Consider the following 23463-nt stretch of genomic DNA (forward strand, 5'->3'; position numbering starts at 1 on the left):
TTCTCCTCCCAGACGGACACGGCCCTCGGGCACAGAGAACACCTGCACAGGTGAGACAGGTGAGACAGGTGAGACAGGTGAGACAGGTGAGACACCTGGGACAGGTGAGACAGAACACCTGGGAACATCTGGGACAGGTGACACAGAACATCTGGGACAGGTGAGGGCTGCTGAGCCCGTGCTTCTCCTCCAGACGGACACGGCCCTCGGGCACGGACAACACCTGCACAGGTGAGACAGGTGAGACAGGTGAGACAGGTGAGACACCTGGGACAGGTGAGACAGAACACCTGGGAACACCTGGGAACATCTGGGACAGGTGAGAACAGACTGGTCACAGCGCTCCAGGGGTGACACAGGTGACACACACAGGTGACACACACAGGTGACACAGGTGACACACACAGTAACACACTCAGGTGACACAGGTGACACTCAGGTGTCCCTCAGGTGACCTCACCTGTCCCATCCTTTGTCCAGGTGACCGTGGGCAGTGGCCTCTCCCGAGATGGGCACAGGAGATGACACAGGTGACACACACAGTAACACACACAGATGTCACACAGGTGACACAGGTGACACACACAGGTGACACAGGTGACCTCACCTGTCCGTCCTTTGTCCAGGTGACCGTTGGCAGTGGCTCTCCCGAGATGGGCACAGGAGATGACACAGGTGACACAGGTGACACACACAGTAACACACACAGTAACACACACAGGTGACACACAGGTGACACAGGTGACACAGGTGACCTCACCTGTCCGTCCTTTGTCCAGGTGACGGTGGGCAGTGGCTCTCCCGAGATGGGCACAGGAGATGACACAGGTGACACACACAGGTGACACAGGTGACACAGGTGACACACACAGTAACACACACAGGTGACACAGGTGACACAGGTGACACACAGGTGACACTCAGGTGACCTCACCTGTCCGTCCTTTGTCCAGGTGACGGTGGGCAGTGGCTCTCCCGAGATGGGCACGTCCAGCCTCAGTTTGTTTCCGGCCACCACCACCAGCGTCTGCTCCGTGTCCCGCCCCGAGCAGTCCAGGTGGATCTTGGGGGGCTCTGGGGACACAGGTGGGGCTGGCACAGGTGTCCCCTGGCCCCTCCTCCTCCTCAGGTGTCCCCTGGCCCCTCCTCCTCCTCAGGTGACCCCTGACCTCCTCAGGTGTCCCCTGATCCCTCCTCAGGTGTCCCCTGGCCCCTCCTCCTCCTCAGGTGTCCCCTCCTCCTCCTCAGGTGTCCCCTGACCTTCCTCAGGTGTCCTCTGACCTCCTCCAGGTGTCCTCTGACCCTGCCTCCTCCTCAGGTGTCCCCCAGGTGTCCCCTCCCCCTCCTCAGGTGTCTCCTCAGGTGTCCCCTGGCCCCTCCTCCTCCTCAGGTGTTCCCTGACCTTCCTCAGGTGTCCCCTGACCCCCTCCAGGTGTCCTCTGACCCTTCCTCCTCCTCAGGTGTCCCCTGACCCCCTCCAGGTGTCCCCTGGCCCCTCCTCCTCCTCAGGTGTCCCCTGACCTCCTCCAGGTGTCCTCTGACCTTCCTCAGGTGTCCCCTCCCCCTCCTCAGGTGACCCCTGACCTTCCTCAGGTGTCCCCTCCGGTGTCCCCTGGCCCCTCCCCCTCCTCAGGTGACCTCTGACCTCACTCAGGTGTCCCCTCCCCCCCCCAGGTGTCCCCTCCCCCCCTCACCTTGTTTGGGCACGTACTCCACCTTGATCTCTGTGGGGGAGGGGCGGGGGAACAGGTTAGTGACGTCAGAGACCCCCAAGTTCCTCCCCGATGACGTCATCCAATCCCCTCCCCGATGACGTCATCCAAAACCCCCTCCCCGATGACGTAATCCAAAACCCCTCCCATTACGTCATTTAAACCCCTCCCCCGATGACGTAATCCAAGCCCCTCCTCCCGATGACGTAATCCAAAACCCCTCCCCAATTATGTCATTTAAGCCCCTCCCCCCCCAATGACGTCATTGGGAATCCCCCGGGGGAGGGGAATTCCCCTCCTCGGTGACGTCATCGGAACCCAAAGCCGGCCCAAAGTGACCCCCAGGTGACCCCCAAGTGACCCCCAGTGACCCCAGTGACCCCCAAGTGACCCCCAGTGACCCCCAGTGACCCCCAAGTGACCCCCAGTGACCCCCAGTGACCCCCAAGTGCCCCAGTGACCCCCAAGTGACCCCCAAGTGACCCCAGTGACCCCAAAGTGCCCCCAGTGACCCCCAAGTGACCCCCAATTGACCCCCAGTGACCCCCCAGTGACCCCCAAGTGACCCCAGTGACCCCAAGTGACCCCCAGTAACCCCCAAGTGACCCCAAGTGACCCCCCAGTGACCCCCCAGTGACCCCCAAGTGACCCCCCAGTGACCCCCAGTGACCCCCAAGTGCCCCCCAAGTGCCCCCCAAGTGACCCCCAGTGACCCCCAGTGACCCCCAAGTGACCCCAGTGACCCCCAAGTGCCCCCCAAGTGACCCCCAGTGACCCCCAAGTGACCCCCAGTGACCCCCAGTGACCCCCAGTGACCCCCAAGTGCCCCCCAAGTGACCCCCAAGACCCCCAAGTGACCCCAAGTGACCCCGAAGTGACCCCCAAGTGCCCCCAAGTGACCCCAGTGACCCCCAAGTGACCCCCAAGTGACCCCCAGTGACCCCAAGTGACCCCCAAGTGACCCCCAAGTGCCCCCAAGTGCCCCCCAGTGACCCCCAAGTGACCCCCAAGTGACCCCCAGTGACCCCCAAGTGACCCCCAAGTGACCCCAGTGACCCCCAAGTGCCCCCCAGTGACCCCCAAGTGACCCCCAAGTGACCCCCAGTGACCCCAGTGACCCCCAAGTGACCCCCAGTGACCCCCAGTGACCCCCAGTGACCCCCAAGTGCCCCCAGTGACCCCCAAGTGTCCCCCAGTGACCCCCAAGTGACCCCCAAGTGTCCCCCAGTGACCCCCAAGTGACCCCCAAGTGACCCCCAGTGACCCCCAGTGACCCCCAGTGACCCCCAAGTGCCCCCAGTGACCCCCAAGTGTCCCCCAGTGACCCCCAGTGACCCCCAAGTGACCCCAGTGACCCCCAAGTGCCCCCCAAGTGACCCCCAGTGACCCCCAAGTGACCCCCAGTGACCCCCAGTGACCCCCAGTGACCCCCAAGTGCCCCCCAAGTGACCCCCAAGACCCCCAAGTGACCCCAAGTGACCCCGAAGTGACCCCCAAGTGCCCCCAAGTGACCCCAGTGACCCCCAAGTGACCCCCAAGTGACCCCCAGTGACCCCAAGTGACCCCCAAGTGACCCCCAAGTGCCCCCAAGTGCCCCCCAGTGACCCCCAAGTGACCCCCAAGTGCCCCCAGTGACCCCCAAGTGACCCCCAGTGACCTCCAAGTGACCCCCAAGTGACCCCCAAGTGACCCCCAGTGACCCCCAAGTGACCCCCAGTGACCCCCAGTGACCCCCAAGTGACCCCCAGTGACCCCCAAGTGACCCCCAAGTGACCCCCCAAGTGCCCCCAGTGACCCCCCAGTGACCCCCAAGTGACCCCCAAGTGACCCCCAGTGACCCCCAAGTGACCCCCAGTGACCCCCAAGTGACCCCCAAGTGACCCCCAAGTGCCCCGAGACCCCCCAGTGCCCCCCAAGTGCCCCCAGTGACCCCCCAGTGCCCCCCAAGTGCCCCCAGTGACCCCCAAGCGCCCCCCAAGTGCCCCCAGTGCTCAATCCCAGATCCCCAAGTGCCCCCCAGTGCCCCCCAAGTGACCCCCAGTGACCCCCAAGTGACCCCAGTGACCCCCAAGCACCCCCAGTGCCCCCCAAATGCCCCCCAATGCTCAACCCCAGCCCCCCAAGTGCCCTCAAACACCCCCCAAACTCCCCCCAAGTGCCCCCAATGCCACCCAAGCACCCCCGAGCACCCCCCCAGTGCCCCCAAGACCCCCCCAGTGACCCCCAGTGCCCCCCAGGTACCCCCAGTTGCCCCCCAAGTGCCCCCAATGCTCAACCCCAGCCCCCCAAGTGCCTCCCAAGCACCCCCAGCACCCCCCAAACGCCCCCCAAGTGCCCCCCAAATGCCCCCCAATGCTCAACCCCAGCCCCCCAAGTGCCCCCAGTGCCCCCCAAACTCCCCCCAAGTGCCCCCCAAGTGCCCCCAGTGCTCAATCCCAGCCCCCCAAGTGCCCCCAGTGCCCCCCAACACCCCCAAGTGCCCCCCAAACACCCCCCAAACACCCCTAAGTGCCCCAAACACCCCCCAAGTGCCCCCCAAGACCCCCCAATGCTCCCCAAACAGCCCCCAATGCTCAACCCCAGCCCCCCAAGTGCCCCCAGTGCCCCCCAACACCCCCCAAGTGCCCCCCAAGCACCCCCCAGCACCCCCAAACAGCCCCAGCACCCCCCAAGCCCCCCCAAACACCCCCCAAACGCCCCCCCAGTGCCCCCCAAACACCCCCCAAACGCCCCCAGTGCCCCCAAGTGCCCCCCAAGTGCCCCCCAACACCCCCCAAGTGCCCCCCAAACACCCCCCAGCACCCCCAAACACCCCCCAAACGCCCCCCCAGTGCCCCCCAAGTGCCCCCCGAGCTGCCCCACCGAGGAAGTTGAGCTTGGCCGAGAGGGTGAGGGCGAAGCCGTCGGGGACGAAGGTGTAATCGCCCTCATCCTCGGGCCGCACGTCGTCGATCACCAGCTTGTGGATCCTGGGGGGCCGCCAGCAGCGTTTGGGGGGGCTCAAAACGGCTGGGGGGTCCCAAAATCCCACCCAAGAACAGCCAGGGGTCCCAAAATCCCACCCAGGGGTCCCAAATCCCACCCAGAAACACCCAGGGGTCCCAAAAACCCACCCAGGGGTCCCAAAATCCCACCCAGGGGTCCCAAATCCCACCCAAAAACACCCAGGGGTCCCAAAAACCACCCAGGGGTCCCAAAATCCCACCCAGGAACACCCGGGGGTCCCAAAATCCCACCCAGAAACAGCCAGGGGTCCCAAATCCCACCCAAAAACACCCAGGGGTCCCAAAAAAACACCCAGAAACAGACAGGGGTCCCCAAAAACCCAAAAAACCAAACCCAGATATCCTAAAATCCCCCAAAAACACCCAGGGGTCCCAAAATCCCACCCAGGGGTCCCAAATCCCACCCAGGGGCCCCAAAAACCACCCAGGGGTCCCAAATCCCACCCAGGGGTCCCAAAATCCCACCCAGGGGTCCCAAAATCCCACCCAGGGGTCCCAAATCCCACCCAGGGGCCCCAAAAACCACCCAGGGGTCCCAAATCCCACCCAGGAACACCCAGGGGTCCCAAAATCCCACCCAGGGGTCCCAAAAACCCACCCAGGGGTCCCAAAATCCCACCCAGGGGTCCCAAAAACCACCCAGGGGTCCCAAATCCCACCCAAAACCACCCAGGGGTCCCAAATCCCACCCAAAACCACCCAGGGGTCCCAAAAACCCACCCAGGGGTCCCAAAATCCCACCCAGAAACACCCAGGGGTCCCAAAAACCCACCCAAAACCACCCAGGGGTCCCAAAAATCCACCCCAGAAACAGCCAGGGGTCCCAAAAACCCAAAAAACCAAACCCAGATATCCTAAAATCCCCCCAAAAACACCCAGGAATCCCAAAATTCCCAAAAAAATGAACCCAAATATCCCAAAATCCCAAAAAATCCCACCCAGGAATCCCAAAATTCCCAAAAATCCAAAGCCAGGAATCCCAAAATTCCCAAAAATCCAAACCCAAATATCCCTAAATTCCCAAAAAACCCCAACCAGGAATCCCAAAATCCCAAAAAAGGGAACCCAAATATCCCAAAATCCCCCAAAAATAAATCCAGGAACCCCAAAATTCCCCAAAATCCAACCCAGGTACCCCAAATTCCCAAAAAATGAACCCAGGAATCCCAAATTCCCAAAAATCCAAAGCCAGGAATCCCAAAATTCCCAAAAAATGAACCCAAATATCCCAAATTCCCAAAAAATCCCACCCAGGAATCCCAAAATTCCCAAAAATCCAAAGCCAGGAATCCCAAAATTCCCAAAAAATGAACCCAAATATCCCAAAATCCCAAAAACCCTGAACCCAGGAACCCCAAAATTCCCAAAAATCCAAACCCAGGAATCCCAAAATTCCCCAAAATCCAACCCAGGTACCCCAAATACCCAAAAAATGAACCCAGGAATCCCAAAATTCCCAAAAACCTGAACTCAGGAACCCCAAAATTCCCAAAAATCCAAACCCAGGAACCCCAAAATCCCAAAAAATGAACCCAGAAATCCCAAAATCCCAAAAAATGAACCCAAAATTCCCAAAAATCCAAACCCAGAAATCCCAAAATTCCCAAAAAACTGAACCCAAGAACCCCAAAATCCCAAAAAATAACCCCAAAACCCCCCCCAGATGTCCCCAAACCCCCCCAGATGTCCCCAAACCCCCCTGAGATGTCCCCAAACCCCCCTGAGATGTCCCCAAACCCCCCTGAGATGTCCCCAAACCCCCTGAGATGTCCCCAAACCCCCCTGAGATGTCCCCAAACCCCCCTGAGATGTCCCCAAACCCCCCTGAGATGTCCCCAAACCCCCTGAGATGTCCCCAAACCCCCCCCAGATGTCCCCAAACCTTCTCCATCCCCTCCCCCACCCCATTCCCGGATTTTTCCCGGGATCTCCTGGTCCTCACCTGCCCGTGTGGGAGATGTGGATCCTCTTGGACGGCCGGACCTCCACGCCGTTCTTGAACCAGCGCCCGGTCACCTTCTCGTCCGACACCTCGCACTTGAAGACGGCCTGCTCGGTGGCCTGCACCGTCAGGTCGGCGATGCCCTGGAGGACCTCCAGCTGCTTCTCTGGGGGTGGAAATGGGGGTCAGGAGACACCAAAATCATCGTGGACACCAGAAATGTCCATGGGAATCCAAAAATGTCCATGGGAATCCAGAGGAACCCAGAGGAACCCATGGAGAACCCAGAGGAACATCTGAGGAACCCATGGAGAACCTCCAGCTGCTTCTCTGGGGGGGGAAACGGGGGTCAGGAGACACCAAAATCATCGTGGACACCAAAAATGTCCGTGGGAATCCATAAATGTCCAGAGGAACCCAGAGGAACCCAGAGGAACATCTGGAGAACCTCCTGAGATGCCCTGGAGAACCTCCAGCTGCTTCTCTGGGGGTGGAAATGGGGGTCAGGAGACACCAAAATCATCGTGGACACCAGAAATGTCCATGGGAATCCATAAATGTCCAGAGGAACCCAGAGGAACCCATGGAGAACCTCCTGAGATGCCCTGGAGAACCTCCAGCTGCTTCTCTGGGGGGGGAAACGGGGGTCAGGAGACCCCAGAATCATCGTGGACACCAGAAATGTCCATGGGAATCCATAAATGTCCATGGGAACCCAGAGGAACATCTGGAGAACCTCCTGAGATGCCCTAGAGAACCTTCAGGAACTACTTGGGAAGACCCCACAATCATCGTGGACACCAAAAATGTCCGTGGGAACCCAGAGGAACCCATGAAAAACCCAGAAGAACATCTGGAGAACCTCCCGAGATGCCCTGGAGAACCTCCAGCTGCTTCTCTGGGGGGGGAACGGGGGTCAGGAGACACCAAAATCATCGTGGACACCAGAAATGTCCATGGGAATCCATAAATGTCCAGAGGAACCCAGAGGAACCCATGAAGAACCCAGAGGAACATCTGGAGAACCTTCAGGTGCTACTTGGGAAGACCCCAAAATCATGGTGGACACCAAAAATGTCCATGGGAATCCATGGGAATTCATAAATGTCCAGAGGAACCCATGGAGAACCCAGAGGAACATCTGGAGAACCTCCAGCTGCTTCTCTGGGGGGAGAAATGGGGGGTCAGGAGACCCCAGAATCATTGTGGACACCAAAAATGTCCATGGGAATCCATGGGAATCCATAAATGTCCATGGGAACCCAGAGGAACCCATGGAGAACCCAGAGGAACATCTGGAGAACCTTCAGGTGCTACTTGGGAAGACCCCAGAATCATCGTGGACACCAGAAATGTCCATGGGAATCCATAAATGTCCATGGGAAACCAGAGGAACCCATGGAGAACCTCCTGAGATGCCCTGGATCTCACAAATTCTCCTGAACATCCCTGGGATCTCCAGAACCTTCTCAAAGGTGACCCTCCAACATCTCTAGAACCTTCCAGGACCATCCAGATCCCCCTGGACCTTCTGGGGATCTCCAGAACCTTCTCCAAAGTGACCCTCCAACATCTCCAGAAGTTTCCAGGAGCTCCCAAACTCCCCTGGACCTTCTGAGATCTCCAGAACCTTCTCCAAAGTGACCTTCAAACATCTCCAGAAGCTTCCAGGAGCTCCCAGGACCATCCAAATCCCCCTGGACCTTTTGGAGATCTCCAGAACCTTCTCAAAGGTGTCCCTCCAATGTCTCTTGGACCCTCCAGATCCCCCTGGACCTCCTGGAGATTTCCAGAACCTTCTCCAAGGTGACCCTCCAACATCTCCAGAAGCTCCCAGAAGCTCCCAGGAGGTCCCAGAAGCTCCCAGGAGGTCCCAGAAGCTCCCAGGAGCTCCCAGCACCCTCCAGACCCCCCTGGACCTTCTGGGGATCTCCAGAACCTTCTCCAAGGTGACCCTCAAACATCTCCAGGAGCTCCCAGGACCATCCAAATCCTCCAGAACCTTCTCAAAGGTGACCCTCAGACATCTCCAGAAGCTCCCAGAAGCTCCCAGGAGCTCCCAGGAGGTGCCAGGAGCTCCCAGGACCATCCAAATCCTCCAGAACCTTCTCCAAGGTGACCCTCAAACATCTCCAGGAGGTCCCAGGAGGTCCCAGGAGGTCCCAGAAGCTCCCAGGAGCTCCCAGGAGCTCCCAAACTCCCCTGGACCTTCTGGAGATCTCCAGAACCTTCTCCAAGGTGACCCTCAAACATCTCCAGGAGCTCCCAGGACCATCCAAATCCTCCAGAACCTTCTCAAAGGTGACCCTCAAACATCTCCAGGAGGTCCCAGAAGCTCCCAGAAGGTCCCAGGAGTTCCCAGAAGCTCCCAGAAGCTCCCAGGAGGTCCCAGGAGGTCCCAGAAGGTCCCAGGAGCTCCCAGGAGGTCCCAGGAGCTCCCAGAAGGTCCCAGAAGCTCCCACGAGCTCCCAGAAGCTCCCAGGAGCTCCCAGGACCATCCAAATCCTCCAGAACCTTCTCCAAGGTGACCCTCAAACATCTCCAGGAGCTCCCAGGAGCTCCCAGGAGGTGCCAGGAGGTCCCAGGAGGTCCCAGAAGCTCCCAGAAGGTCCCAGAAGCTTCCAGGAGGTGCCAGGAGGTCCCAGGAGGTCCCAGAAGCTCCCAGAAGGTCCCAGGAGGTGCCAGGAGGTCCCAGAAGCTCCCAGAACCTCCCAGAAGCTCCCAGGAGGTCCCAGGAGCTCCCAGGAGGTCCCAGAAGCTCCCAGAAGCTCCCAGAAGCTCCCAGGACCATCCAAATCCTCCAGAACCTTCTCAAAGGTGACCCTCAAACATCTCCAGGAGGTCCCAGGAGCTCCCAGGACCATCCAGATCCCCCTGGACCTTCTGGGGACCTCCAGAACCTTCTCCAAGGTGACCCTCAAACATCTCCTGGACCCTTTAGAACCTTCAAGATCCCCCTGGACCTTCTGGGGATCTCCAGAACCTTCTCAAAGGTGACCCTCAAACATCTCCAGGGGGTCCCAGAAGCTCCCAGGAGCTCCCAGGAGCTCCCAAACTCCCCTGGACCTTCTGGAGATCTCCAGAACCTTCTCCAAGGTGACCCTCAAACATCTCCAGGAGCTCCCAGGACCATCCAAATCCTCCAGAACCTTCTCAAAGGTGACTCTCAAACATCTCCAGAAGTTCCAGGAGCTCCCAGGACCATCCAGATCCCCCTGGACCTTCTGGGGATCTCCAGAACCTTCTCCAAGGTGACCCTCAAACATCTCCAGAAGCTCCCAGGACCATCCAAATCCTCCAGAACCTTCTCCAAGGTGACCCTCAGACATCTCCAGAAGCTCCCAGAAGCTCCCAGAAGCTCCCAGAAGCTCCCAGAAGCTCCCAGGAGCTCCCAGGACCATCCAAATCCTCCAGAACCTTCTCCAAGGTGACCCTCAAACATCTCCAGGAGGTCCCAGAAGCTCCCAGGAGGTCCCAGGAGCTTCCAGGAGCTCCCAAACTCCCCTGGACCTTCTGGAGATCTCCAGAACCTTCTCCAAGGTGACCCTCAAACATCTCCAGGAGCTCCCAGGAGGTGCCAGGAGGTCCCACCTTCCACGATGAGCTCGGCCTCGGCCTCGCCGCCGTTGGTGAGGATGCGGTAGCGGCCGGTGTCCTCCTTGGTGGCCTCGTTGAGGATCAGGAAGTGCTTCTTGCCGTCCTTCTTGAAGCGGTACTTGAAGGCGTCCTCGCGGGTCAGCTCCACCCCGTCCTTCGTCCTGAGCGGGGGTGGACACCAGGTGGATTTGGGGTGGACATGGGGTGGACACAGGGTGGACACGGGGTGGACATGGGGTGGACATGGGTGGAATTGGAGATGGACATGGGTGGACACGAGGTGGATTTGGGGTGGATTTGGAGATGGACACAAGGTGGACATGGGGTGGACACAGGGTGGACACCAGGTGGACCCAGGTGGACATGGGGTGGATTTGGAGATGGACATGGGGTGGACCCAGGTGGACATGGGGTGGATTTGGAGATGGACACGAGGTGGACACAGGGTGGAGACAAGGTGGACATGGGGTGGATTTGGAGATGGACACGAGGTGGACGTGGGGTGGACACAGGGTGGACATGGGTGGACACAAGGTGGAGGTGGGGTGGAATTGGAGATGGACACAAGGTGGACGTGGGGTGGATTTGGAGATGGACACAAGGTGGACATGGGGTGGACATGGGATGGATTTGGGGTGGACACGGGGTGGACATGGGGTGGACACCAGGTGGGCATGGGGTGGATTTGGAGATGGACATGAGGTGGACATGGGGTGGACACAGGGTGGATTTGGAGATGGACACAGGGTGGACGTGGGGTGGACATGGGGTGGATGTGGAGATGGACACGAGGTGGACACAAGGTGGACATGGGGTGGACACAGAGTGGACATGAGGTGGATTTGGGGTGGAGGTGGGGTGGACACCAGGTGGACATGGGGTGGACGTGGGGTGGAATTGGAGATGGACACGAGGTGGACACAGGTGGACATGGGATGGACATGGGGTGGACATGGGTGGACACAGTGAATTTGGAGATGGACACATTGTGGATTTGGGGTGGAGGTGGGGTGGACACAGGGTGGACACGAGGTGGACACAGGGTGGACGTGGGGTGGATTTGGAGATGGACATGGGGTGGACATGGGTGGACACAAGGTGGATGTGGGGTGGAATTGGAGATGGACACAAGGTGGACATGGGGTGGACATGGGGTGGAATTGGGGTGGACGTGGGGTGGGCACAGAGTGGACACGCGGTGGACATGGGGTGGAGGTGGGGTGGACATGGGGTGGTGGACACAGGGTGGACACAGGGTGGACATGGGGTGGATTTGGAGATGGACACAAGGTGGACACGAGGTGGACATGGGGTGGACACAAGGTGGACATGGGGTGGATTTGGAGATGGACATGGGGTGGTCACAGAGTGGACATGAGGTGGATTTGGGGTGGAGGTGGGGTGGATACGCGGTGGACATGGGGTGGACATGGGGTGGAATTGGAGATGGACCCATGGTGGACACGGGGTGGGCGTGGGGTGGACACAGGTGGACATGGGATGGGCGTGGGGCGGAATTGGAGATGGACCCATGGTGGACATGGGGCGGACGTGGGGTGGAATTGGAGATGGACACAAGGTGGACATGGAGTGGACCCATGGTGGACATGGGATGGACATGGAGTGGACATGAGGTGGACACAGAGTGGATTTGGAGATGGACACAAGGTGGACATGGGGTGGATTTGGGGTGGACACAAGGTGGACACAGGGTGGAGGTGGAGATGGACATGAGGTGGACACAGGGTGGACACGGGGTGGATTTGGGGTGGACACAGGTGGACATGGGTGGACACAGGGTGGACATGGGGTGGACATGGGTGGACACAGAGTGGATTTGGAGATGTACCCATGGTGGACATGGGGTGGATTTGGGGTGGACACAAGGTGGACACGGTGTGGACATGAAGTGGATTTGGAGGTGGATATGAAGTGGACATGAGGTGGACATGGGGTGGACCCATGGTGGACATGGAGTGGACATGGGTGGACACAGGGTGGATTTGGAGATGGACATGGGGTGGATTTGGGGTGGACATGGGTGGACACAAGGTGGACATGGTGTGGACACAGAGTGGAGGTGGGGTGGATTTGGAGATGGACACGAGGTGGACATGGGGTGGACACGAGGTGGACATGGGATGGACATGGAGGGGACATGGGTGGACACAGAGTGGACACAAGGTGGATTTGGAGGTGGACATGAGGTGGACACAGATGGACATGGGGTGGATTTGGAGATGGACATGGGGTGGGCGTGGGGTGGACACAAGGTGGACACGGGGTGGATTTGGAGATGGACACGAGGTGGACATGAGGTGGAGGTGGGGTGGACACAGAGCGGACATGGGGTGGATTTGGGGCGGATTTGGAGATGGACACGAGGTGGACACAGGGTGGACGTGGGGTGGAATTGGAGATGGGCACAAGGTGGACATGGGGTGGACATGGGTGGACACAGAGTGGATTTGGAGATGGACACAAGGTGGACACCAGGTGGACATGGGGTGGACGTGGGGTGGAATTGGAGATGTACCCATGGTGGACATGGGGTGGACACGAGGTGGACATGGGGTGGATTTGGGGTGGACACGGGGTGGACATGAAGTGGATTTGGAGATGGACATGAGGTGGACATGGGGTGGACCCATGGTGGACATGGGATGGACATGGAGTGGACATGGGTGGACACAGGGTGGATTTGGAGATGGACATGGGGTGGATTTGGGGTGGACATGGGTGGACACAGAGTGGACAGAGGTGGACATGGGGTGGATTTGGAGATGGACACAGGTGGACACAAGGTGGACATGGTGTGGACACAGAGTGGAGGTGGGGTGGATTTGGAGATGGACACAAGGTGGACACGGGATGGACACGAGGTGGACATGGGGTGGATTTGGGGTGGACGTCGGGTGGACATGAGGTGGACACAGAGTGGACATGGGGTGGATTTGGAGATGGACACAAGGTGGACAAGGGGTGGACATGGCATGGATTTGGAGATGGACACAAGATAGACACAAGGTGGACACGAGGTGGACATGGGGTGGATGTGGGGTGGACACAGCTGGACACACGGACACCCAGATGTCCACCCGCCCGTCCGTCCGTCCGTCCGTACCACATGACCTGGGCGCCCTCCTCGGACACCTCGGCCTCCAGCACCGCTCGCTCCCCCACCACCACCTGCTGGTCCTCAGGACCCTTCACGATCGTCACCGGCGGCTCTGGGGACAGGTGAGAGGGGACAGGTGAGAGGGGACAGGTGAGAGGGGACAGGTGAGGGGACAGGACAGGTGAGGGGACAGGACAGGTGAGGGACAGGTAAGGACAGGTGAGAGGTGAGGGGACAGGTGGGACAGGTGACGGACATGGGACAGGTGTGGGACGGGTAGGGACAGGTGAGGGACAGGGGACAGGTGAGGGGACAGGTCAGGTGACAGGTGAGGGACAGGACAGGTGAGGGACAGGTGACAGGTGAGGGGACACAGGAGGGGACACAGGACAGGTGTGGGGACATGGGACAGGTGTGGGACAGGTGTGGGACAGGTGTGGGGACAGGTGAGGGACAGGTGGGACAGGTGAGGGACAGGTGGGGACAGGTGAGGGGGAACAGGTGAGGACAGGTGAGGGACAGGTGAGAGGGGACAGGTGAGGGACAGGTGAGGACAGGTGAGGGACAGGCGAGGGACAGGTGTGGGGACAGGTGAGGAGGGGACACAGAGGCGAACAAGTGTGGGGACAGGTGTGGGGACAGGGGACAGGTGTGGGGACATGGGACAGGTGTGGGGACAGGGGACAGGTGTGGGGACAGGTGAGGGACAGGTGGGGACAGGTGACAGGTGTGGGGACATGGCACAGGTGAGGGGACACATGAGGGGACACAGGACAGGTGTGGGACAGGTGAGGACAGGTGTGGGGACAGGTGAGGACAGGTGTGGGGACAGGTGTGGGACAGGTGACAGGTGAGGGGACAGGTGAGGGGGGACAGGTGAGGGGACAGGTGAGGGACAGGTGGGGACAGGTGAGGGACAGGTGACAGGTGAGGGGACAGGTGAGAGGGGACAGGTGAGGGACAGGTGTGGGGACAGGTGAGGGACAGGTGACAGGTGAGGGGACAGGTGAGAGGGGACAGGTGAGGGGACAGGTGTGGGGACAGGTGAGGGACAGGTGACAGGTGAGGGGACAGGTGAGGGACAGGTGAGAGGGGACAGGTGGGGACAGGTGAGGACAGGTGTGGGACAGGTGAGGGACAGGTGAGGGACAGGTGACAGGTGAGGAACAGGGGACAGGTGAGGGACAGGTGGGGACAAGTGACAGGTGTGGGGACATGGCACAGGTGAGGGGACACATGAGGGGACACAGAACAGGTGTGGGACAGGTGAGGGGTGACCCCAGGGGGTCCCCAAACCACCCCAAAACCCCCCTCAAGATGTCCCCAGGTGTCTCCAGACCCCCCCAGGTGTGTCCCCAGGTGTCACTGACCCTTGACGAACACCTCGGTGAAGCTCTTCTCGTCGTTCACCCGGCACTCCCCAGGTGTCCCCCCAGGTGTCCCCAGGTGTGTCCCCAGCCCCCCCAGGTGTCCCCAGCCCCCTCAGGTGTCCCCAGGTGTCCCCAGGTGTCACTGACCCTTGACGAACACCTCGGTGAAGCTCTTCTCGTCGTTCACCCGGCACTCCCCAGGTGTCCCCATGTCCCCCCAGGTGTCCCCAGGTGTCCCCAGCCCCCCCAGGTGTCCCCAGCCCCCCCAGGTGTCCCCAGCCCCCCCAGGTGTCCCCAGGTGTCCCCAGGTGTCACTGACCCTTGACGAACACCTCGGTGAAGCTCTTCTCGTCGTTCACCCGGCACTCCCCAGGTGTGTCCCCAGCCCCCCCAGGTGTCCCCATGTCCCCCCAGGTGTGTCCCCAGCCCCCCCCAGGTGTCCCCAGCCCCCCCCATGTCCCCCCAGGTGTCACTGACCCTTGACGAACACCTCGGTGAAGCTCTTCTCGTCGTTCACCCGGCACTCCCCAGGTGTCCCCAGGTGTGTCCCCAGCCCCCCCAGGTGTCCCCAGGTGTCCCCAGGTGTGTCCCCATGTCCCCAGGTGTCCCCAGCCCCCCCCAAGGTGTGTCCCCAGGTGTCACTGACCCTTGACGAACACCTCGGTGAAGCTCTTCTCGTCGTTCACCCGGCACTCCCCAGGTGTGTCCCCAGGTGTCCCCAGGTGTCCCCAGCCCCCCCCAGGTGTGTCCCCATGTCCCCAGGTGTCCCCAGCCCCCCCCAGGTGTGTCCCCAGGTGTCACTGACCCTTGACGAACACCTCAGTGAAGCTCTTCTCGTCGTTCACCCGGCACTCGTAGGCGGCGTCATCGGCCAGGGAGCATTTATTGATGGTCAGGATGCGCTTGAGACCCACGTTCTCGAACACGTACCTGTGGGGACACCTGTCAGTACACCTGGGGACACCTGTGAGTACACCTGAGCTACACCTGGGGACACCTGGGGACACCTGGGGACATCTGGGGACACCTGAGCTACACCTGGGGACACTTGGGGGCATTTATTGATGGTCAGGATGCGCTTGAGACCCACGTTCTCGAACACGTACCTGTGAGACACCTGTCAGTACACCTGGGGACACCTGTGAGTACACCTGAGCTACACCTGGGGACACCTGGGGACACCTGGGGACATCTGGGGACACCTGAGCTACACCTGGGGACACTTGGGGGCATTTATTGATGGTCAGGATGCGCTTGAGACCCACGTTCTCGAACACGTACCTGTGGGGACACACCTGAGCACACCTGGGGACACCTGGGGACACCTGGGGGCACCTGAGCTACATCTGGGGACACCTGAGCTACACCTGGGGGACACCTGGGGACACCTGAGCTACACCTGGGGACACCTGGGGACACCTGGGGACACCTGAGCTACACCTGAGCTACACCTGGGGGCATTTATTGATGGTCAGGATGCGCTTGAGACCCACGTTCTCGAACACGTACGTGTGGGGACACCTGTGAGGACACCTGGACACACCTGGGGACACCTGGACACACCTGAGCTACACCTGGGGACACCTGGGGACACCTGGACACACCTGGGGACACCTGAGCTACACCTGAGGGCATCTGGGGACACCTGAGCTACACCTGGGGACACCTGGGGACACCTGGGGACATCTGGACACACCTGGGGACACCTGAGCTACACCTGGACACACCTGGGCACACCTGGGGACACCTGGACACACCTGGGGACACCTGGGCACTCACTTGTTGCTGGGTTTGATCAGCTGACCGTTCTTGTACCATTTCAGGGGCACCTGGGGTGGTTTGGGGTCACACCTGGGGGGGTCTGGGGTGGTTTGGGGTCACACCTGGGCACACCTGGACACACCTGGGCACACCTGGGGGGGGTCTGAGGGCACACCTGGGCACACCTGGGCACACCTGGACACACCTGGGCACACCTGGGGCTGTTTGGGGTCACACCTGGGCACACCTGGGGTGGTTTGGGGTCACACCTGGGCACACCTGGACACACCTGGGGGGGTCTGGGGTCACACCTGGGCACACCTGGGCACACCTGGACACTCACTTGTTGCTGGGTTTGATCAGCTGACCGTTCTTGTACCATTTCAGGGGCAGGTCGGGGTTGTTTGGGGTCACACCTGGGGTGGTTTGGGGTCACACCTGGACACACCTGGGCACACCTGGGCACACCTGGGCACACCTGGACACTCACTTGTTGCTGGGTTTGATCAGCTGACCGTTCTTGTACCATTGCAGGGGCACCTGGGGGGGTCTGGGGTCACACCTGGGGCTGTTTGGGGTCACACCTGGACACACCTGGACACACCTGGGCACACCTGGACACACCTGGGCACACCTGGACACTCACTTGTTGCTGGGTTTGATCAGCTGACCGTTCTTGTACCATTTCAGGGGCACCTGGGGCTGTTTGGGGTCACACCTGGACACACCTGGGCACACCTGGGGTGGTTTGGGGTCACACCTGGACACACCTGGGCACACCTGGGCACACCTGGGCACACCTGGACACTCACTTGTTGCTGGGTTTGATCAGCTGACCGTTCTTGTACCATTTCAGGGGCACCTGGGGGGGTCTGGGGTCACACCTGGGCACACCTGGGGTGGTCTGGGGTCACACCTGGGCACACCTGGACACACCTGGGCACACCTGGGCACACCTGGACACTCACTTGTTGCTGGGTTTGATCAGCTGACCGTTCTTGTACCATTTCAGGGGCACCTGGGGGGGTCTGGGGTCACACCTGGGCACACCTGGGGTGGTCTGGGGTCACACCTGGGCACACCTGGACACACCTGGGCACACCTGGGCACACCTGGACACTCACTTGTTGCTGGGTTTGATCAGCTGACCGTTCTTGTACCATTTCAGGGGCAGGTCGGGGTTGCTCAGCTCCACCATCAGCCGGATCTTGTTGCCCTTGTCCACCTGGTAGGCCGGGTCCAGCTTCCGGATGAAGGCTGGGGACGCACAGGTGAGGGCAGGTGAGCTCCAGGTGAGCTCCAGAGGTGCTCAGGTGGGCTCAGGTGAGCTCCAGATGTGCACAGGTGAGGGCAGGTGAGCTCCAGGTGAGCTCCAGAGGTGCTCAGGTGGGCTCAGGTGAGCTCCAGGTGAGCTCCAGAGGTGCTCAGGTGGGCTCAGGTGAGCTCCAGATGTGCTCAAGTGAGCTCCAGGTGAGCTCAGGTGAGCTCCAGATGTGCACAGGTGAGCTCAGGTGAGCTCAGGTGAGCCCCAGATGTGCACAGGTGGGCTCAGGTGAGCCCCAGATGTGCACAGGTGAGCTCAGGTGAGCTCCAGGTGAGCTCCAGAGGTGCTCAGGTGGGCTCAGGTGAGCTCCAGATGTGCTCAGGTGAGCCCCAGGTGAGCTCAGGTGAGCTCCAGGTGTGCTCAGGTGAGCTCAGGTGAGCACCAAGTGAGCCCAGGTGGGCTCAGGTGAGCTCCAGATGTGCACAGGTGAGCTCAGGTGGACCCCAGATGTGCACAGGCGAGCTCAGGTGAGCTCCAGGTGAGCTCAGGTGAGCTCCAGATGTGCACAGGTGGGCCCCAGATGTGCACAGGTGAGACCAGGTGAGACCAGGTGAGCTCCAGATGTGCTCAGGTGAGCTCAGGTGGGCTCAGGTGAGCCCCAGGTGAACTCCAAGTGAGCCCAGATGTGCTCAGGTGAGCCCAGATGTGCTCAGGTGAGCTCAGGTGAGGCTCTTGAGCTGCTCCCATCCCCCCAAAACCCCCAAAAACCTCAAAAAATAAAAAAAAAAAATCCCAAAAAATTCCCAAATTCCCAGAATTCCCGGATTTTCCCACCTTCGCTCTTCTTGGGCTCCACCTTGATCTTCTTGAGGCGTTTGAGCTGTTCCCATCCCCAAAAACCCTCAAAAAAACCCTCAAAAAAATTCATAAAAAATCCAAAAAAATTCATAAAAAATCCAAAAAAATTCATAAAAAATCCTAAAAAATTCCAAAAAATTCCCAAAAAATTCCCCAAAAATTCCAAAAAATTCCCGGAATTCCCGGAATTCCCGGATTTTCCCACCTTCGCTCTTCTTGGGCTCCACCTTGATCTTCTTGAGGCGTTTGAGCTGTTCCCATCCCCAAAAACCCTCAAGAAACCCCTTAAAAAATTCATAAAAAATTCATAAAAAATTAAAAAAAAATCCAAAAAATTCCCAAAAAATTCCCAAAAAATTCCCAAATTCCCGGAATTCCCGGATTTTCCCACCTTCGCTCTTCTTGGGCTCCACCTTGATCTTCTTGAGGCGTTTGAGCCGTTCCCATCCCCAAAAACCCTCAAAAAATCCTCAAAAAATCCCCAAAAAATTCATAAAAAATCCTAAAAAATTCCTAAAAATTCCCAAAAAATTCCCCAAAAATTCCCAAATTCCCGGATTTTCCCACCTTCGCTCTTCTTGGGCTCCACCTTGATCTTCTTGAGGTGTTTGAGCCGCTCCCATCCATAAAACCCCTCAAAAAACCCCTCAAAAAATCCCCAAAAAATCCTCAAAAAATTCATAAAAAATCCTAAAAAATTCCTAAAAATTCCCAAAAAATTCCCAAAAAATTCCCAAGAAATTCCCAAATTGCCGGAATTCCCGGATTTTCCCACCTTCGCTCTTCTTGGGCTCCACCTTGATCTTCTTGAGGCGTTTGAGCCGCTCCCATCCCCAAAAACCCCCCAAAAAAACCCTCAAAAAAATTCATAAAAAATCCAAAAAAATTCATAAAAAATCCTAAAAAATTCCAAAAAATTCCCAAAAAATTCCCAAAAAATTCCCAAAAAATCCCCAAATCGCCGGAATTCCCGGATTTTCCCACCTTCGCTCTTCTTGAGGCACTTGAGCCGTTCCCATCCCCAAAAAACCCTCAAGAAACCCCTTAAAAAATCAAAAAAAATCCAAAAAAAATTCAAAAAAAATCCTAAAAAAATTCCTAAAAATTCCTAAAAATTCCCAAAAAATTCCCAAAAAATTCCCAAATTGCCGGAATTCCCGGATTTTCCCACCTTCGCTCTTCTTGGGCTCCACCTTGATCTTCTTGAGGCGTTTGAGCCGCTCCCAACCCCAAAAACCCTCAAAAAAACCCTCAAAAAAATCCAAAAAAATTCATAAAAAATAAAAAAAAAAATCAAAAAAATTCCAAAAAAGTTCCTAAAAATTCCCAAAAAATTCCCAAATTGCCGGAATTCCTGGATTTTCCCACCTTCGCTCTTCTTGGGCTCCACCTTGATCTTCTTGAGGCGTTTGAGCCGCTCCCATCCCCAAAAACCCCCCAAAAAAACCCTCAAAAAATCCAAAAAAATTCATAAAAAATCCTAAAAAATTCCTAAAAATTCCCAAAAAATTCCCAAAAAATTCCCAAAAAATTCCCAAATTCCCGGAATTCCCGGATTTTCCCACCTTCGCTCTTCTTGGGCTCCACCTTGATCTTCTTGAGGCGTTTGAGCCGCTCCCATCCCCAAAAACCCCCCAAAAAAACCCTCAAAAAATCCAAAAAAATTCATAAAAAATCCTAAAAAATTCCTAAAAATTCCCAAAAAATTCCCAAAAAATTCCCAAATTCCCGGAATTCCCGGATTTTCCCACCTTCGCTCTTCTTGGGCTCCACCTTGATCTTCTTGAGGCGTTTGAGCCGCTCCCATCCCCAAAAACCCTCAAAAAACCCTCAAAAAATCCCCAAAAAATTCATAAAAAATCCTAAAAAATTCCTAAAAATTCCCAAAAAATTCCCAAAAAATTCCCGGAATTCCGGGATTCCCGGATTTTCCCACCTTCGCTCTTCTTGGGCTCCACCTTGATCTTCTTGAGGCGTTTGAGCATGCCGCGCAGGTCGGTGATGCCGTACTGGAAGGCGATGCGCTCGTATTCGCTCTTCTTGGTGACGCCCTTGAGCAGCTCCCAGATCTCGGGGGGGATGGTGTCTTCTTCATCGTCCTTCTTCTTCCTCCTCGTCTCCTCGGCTTGCTCCTCCCTGCCGTGGGGGTGTCATCGTCATCATCGTCATCTTCATCATCGTCATCATCTTCATCATCCTCATCATCCCCATCCTGGCGTCATCTTCAGCCTCACTTTCGTCCTCATCCCGTCCTCTTCATCCTCATCCCACCATCCTCATCCTCATCTTCATCATCCCAACCCCAACCCTCCTCCTCCTCCTCCTCCTACTCCTCTTGCTCTTCCTCTTCCTCCTCTTCCTCCTCCTGCTCTTCCTCCTGTTCTTGTTCCTCCTCTTCCTCTTCTTCCTCCTCCTCCTCCTCCTCCTCCTCCTCTTCCTCCCCCTCATCCTTCTGCTCTTCCTCATCCTCCCCCTCCTATTCCTCTTCCTCCTCCTCTTCCTCTTCCTCCTTTTCCTCCTCCTTCTCCTCCTCCTCTTCCCCCTCCTCCTCTTCCCCCTCCTCCTCTTCCTCCTCCTCCCCCTGTTCTTCCTCCTCCTCCTCCTCCTCCTCCTCCTCCTCCTCCTCCTCCTCTTCCTCCTCCTCCTCCTCCTCCTCACCTCTTTTTCAGGAGCCCGCTGAAGTCCAGCTCTCCGGCCATTTCATCCTTGGAGTCGTCCCTGGGGGGGGCACCCGGATTTTGGGGGATTTTGGGGCATTTTAGGATTTTTGGGATTTTTTGGGAATTTTTGGGATTTTCGGGGATTTTTGGGGAATTTTTTTGGGATTTTTGGGAATTTTGGGGGAATTTTGGGGAGGTTTTGAAGGGATTTTGAGGAGGTCTAAGAGGGATTCGAGGATTTTGGGGGGTCCTGGGGGTTTTGCGGGGTCCCGAGGGGTTTTTGGGGGTCCCAAGGAGGAATTCTTGGGGGTCCCAAGGGGGATTTTGGGGTCCCAGGTGGGATTTTGGGGAGGTTTTGGGGGTCCCGAGGAGGATTTTTGGGGTCCCGAGGAGGTTTTGGGGGTCCCAGGTGGGATTTTGGGGTCCCCGGTGGGATTTTGGGGAGGATTTTGGGGTCCCAGGTGGGATTTTGGGGAGGTTTTTGGGGGTCCCGAGGAGATTTTTGGGGTCCCGAGGAGGTTTTGGGGTCCCAGGTGGGATTTTGGGGAGATTTTGGGGGTTCCAAGGAGGTTTTTGGGGGTCCCAAGGGGGTTTTTGGGGTCCCAGGTGGGATTTTGGGGAGGTTTTTGGGGGTCCCGAGGAGATTTTTGGGGGTCCCGAGGAGGTTTTTGGGATCCCGAGGAGTTTTTTGGGGTCCCAGGTAGAATTTTTGAGGTTTTTGGGGATCCCGAGGAGTTTTTTGGGGTCCCAGGTGGAATTTTTGAGGTTTTTGGGGGTCCCGAGGAGATTTTTGGGGGTCCTGAGGAGGTTTTTTGGGGTCCCCGGTGGGATTTTGGGGAGGGGTCTCCACACTCACGCTCTCTTGAAGCTCTGCAGGACGTTCTCCGAGCCCGAGGGGCGTCCGGCTGGGGGGGGGGGGAGGGGTGTGAGACCCCCGGGACCCCCAAACCTGACCCCAAATTCGGGGGGGGGGGGGTCCTGGAGGAGTTTTTGGGGCTCCCCGGGGGATTTTGGGGTGTCCAGGGGATATTTTGGGGGTTCCCAGGTGAGTTTTGGGGTCCCCAGATGTGTTTTGGGATGGATTTTGGGGTCCCCAGGTGAGTTTTGGGGTCCCCAGGTGATTTTTGGGGTCCCCAGGTGAGTTTTGGGGTGGATTTTGGGGTCCCCAGGTGGATTTTGGGGTTCCCAGGGTGGATTTCGGGGTTCCCAGGTTAATTTTGGGGTGAATTTGGGGGTTTTTGGGGCTCACCCTCCACATCGATGTTGAAGGAGCAGCTGTCCTTGGCTGTGACCTCACCCCTGTCCCCAGGTGAGTTTTGGGGTCCCCAGGTGAGTTTTGGGGTGGATTTTAGGGTCCCCAGGTGGATTTTGGGGTTCCCAGGTAGATTTTGGGTTTCCCAGGTAGATTTTGGGGTTCCCAGGTGGATTTTGGGGTGATTTTGGGAGTTTTTGGGGCGCACCCTCCACGTCGATGTTGAAGGAGCAGCTGTCCTTGGCCATGACCTCACCCCTGTCCCCAGGTGAGTTTTGGGGTCCCCAGGTGAGTTTTGGGGTCCCCAGGGTGGATTTTGGGGTGGATTTTGGGGTCCCCAGGTGGATTTTGGGGTTCCCAGGGTGGATTTCGGGGTTCCCAGGTGAGTTTTGGGGTGAATTTGGGGGTTTTTGGGGCTCACCCTCCACGTTGATGTTGAAGGAGCAGCTGTCCTTGGCCGTGACCTCACCCCTGTCCCCAGGTGAGTTTTGGGGTCCCCAGGTGAGTTTTGGGGTGGATTTTGGGGTCCCCATGTGGATTTTGGGGTCCCCAGGTGGATTCTGGGGTTCCCAGGTGAGTTTTGGGGTGATTTTGGGGGTTTTTGGGGTGATTTTGGGGGTTTTTGGGGCTCACCCTCGACATCAATGTTGAAGGAGCAGCTGTCCTTGGCCGTGACCTCACCCCTTTCCCCAGGTGAGTTTTGGGGTCCCCAGGTGAGTTTTGGGGTGAGTTTTGGGGTCCCCAGGTGTGTTTTGGGGTTCCCAGGTGGATTTCGGGGTTCCCAGGTGAGTTTTGGGGTGAATTTGGGGGGTTTTGGGGCTCACCCTCCACGTCAATGTTGAAGGAGCAGCTGTCCTTGGCTGTGACCTCACCCCTGTCCCCAGGTGAGTTTTGGGGTCCCCAGGTGAGTTTTGGGGTCCCCAG

The 23463-nt window shown here is 58.0% G+C and overlaps 3 protein-coding genes and 2 long non-coding RNA genes across 9 annotated transcripts in view; 2 read left to right on the forward strand and 3 right to left on the reverse strand.

Moving 5' to 3' along the window:
- Positions 1–23463, reverse strand: part of MYBPC2 (myosin binding protein C2) — a 60630-nt gene that overhangs the window by 24764 nt on the left and 12403 nt on the right. The window contains exons 7-17 of the mRNA XM_058859755.1: positions 22144–22192; positions 21286–21345; positions 20564–20763; positions 17630–17762; positions 15550–15674; positions 13381–13486; positions 10251–10417; positions 6660–6825; positions 4575–4681; positions 1695–1724; positions 935–1074 (exon numbers count right to left, since the gene is read on the reverse strand). Coding sequence (XP_058715738.1) covers positions 935–1074; positions 1695–1724; positions 4575–4681; positions 6660–6825; positions 10251–10417; positions 13381–13486; positions 15550–15674; positions 17630–17762; positions 20564–20763; positions 21286–21345; positions 22144–22192 — 1283 coding nt within the window. The remainder of the gene's footprint in view (positions 1–934; positions 1075–1694; positions 1725–4574; positions 4682–6659; positions 6826–10250; positions 10418–13380; positions 13487–15549; positions 15675–17629; positions 17763–20563; positions 20764–21285; positions 21346–22143; positions 22193–23463) is intronic.
- LOC131589928 (uncharacterized) lies at positions 8924–9730 on the forward strand. The gene is made up of 4 exons (XR_009279886.1): positions 8924–9004; positions 9065–9104; positions 9135–9247; positions 9687–9730. It is a non-coding gene; the product is annotated as an uncharacterized LOC131589928 (long non-coding RNA).
- Positions 9138–9691, reverse strand: LOC131589930 (uncharacterized). Its single transcript, XR_009279888.1, has 3 exons — positions 9643–9691; positions 9448–9539; positions 9138–9217 (listed from the first exon to the last, which is right to left on the reverse strand). It is a non-coding gene; the product is annotated as an uncharacterized LOC131589930 (long non-coding RNA).
- LOC131589925 (TATA-binding protein-associated factor 2N-like) lies at positions 10456–12315 on the forward strand. 5 transcript variants are annotated; one of them, XM_058859764.1, is made up of 4 exons: positions 10456–11059; positions 11126–11568; positions 11636–11652; positions 11975–12315. In XM_058859764.1, the coding sequence occupies exons 1-4, from the start codon at positions 10456–10458 to the stop codon at positions 11988–11990; spliced, it is 1080 nt and encodes a 359-aa protein (XP_058715747.1). In that variant the 3' UTR covers positions 11991–12315. The 5 variants fall into 5 exon arrangements, with proteins under 5 accessions (XP_058715747.1, XP_058715745.1, XP_058715743.1 ...); XM_058859762.1 differs by lacking the exon at positions 11636–11652 and having other exon boundaries at positions 11126–11613; positions 11881–12315; XM_058859760.1 differs by lacking the exon at positions 11636–11652 and having other exon boundaries at positions 11126–11613; positions 11958–12315.
- LOC131589926 (uncharacterized) lies at positions 11618–12916 on the reverse strand. The gene is made up of 3 exons (XM_058859765.1): positions 12309–12916; positions 12054–12087; positions 11618–11944 (listed from the first exon to the last, which is right to left on the reverse strand). Exons 1-3 carry the CDS (start codon positions 12914–12916, stop codon positions 11618–11620), a joined length of 969 nt encoding a protein of 322 aa, XP_058715748.1.

The sequence above is a fragment of the Poecile atricapillus genome, chromosome 30 (assembly GCF_030490865.1).
Source record: "Poecile atricapillus isolate bPoeAtr1 chromosome 30, bPoeAtr1.hap1, whole genome shotgun sequence".
Lineage (NCBI taxonomy): Eukaryota > Metazoa > Chordata > Aves > Passeriformes > Paridae > Poecile > Poecile atricapillus.

What these genes read in the sequence shown, in the direction of transcription:
- LOC131589925 (XM_058859760.1), top strand. Translation starts at nt 10,456, where the DNA reads ATGGGGTGGACACAGGGTGGACACGGGGTGGACATGGGGTGGACATGG. An exon ending in GGACACGAGGTGGACACAAG is followed by an intron (nt 11,060 to 11,125) that starts GTGGACATGGGG and finishes GGTGGACACCAG; the next exon opens with GTGGACATGGGGTGGACGTG. An exon ending in GATTTGGAGATGGACATGGG is followed by an intron (nt 11,614 to 11,957) that starts GTGGTCACAGAG and finishes GGTGGACACAAG; the next exon opens with GTGGACACAGGGTGGAGGTG.
- LOC131589926 (XM_058859765.1), bottom strand. Translation starts at nt 12,916, where the DNA reads ATGTCCACCATGGGTCCACCCCATGTCCACCTCATGTCCATCTCCAAA. An exon ending in TGTGTCCACACCATGTCCAC is followed by an intron (nt 12,088 to 12,308) that starts CTTGTGTCCACC and finishes CTCCAAATCCAC; the next exon opens with TCTGTGTCCACCCATGTCCA. An exon ending in TGTCCACCCCATGTCCACCC is followed by an intron (nt 11,945 to 12,053) that starts TGTGTCCACCCA and finishes TTGTGTCCACCC; the next exon opens with CAAATCCACCCCATGTCCAC.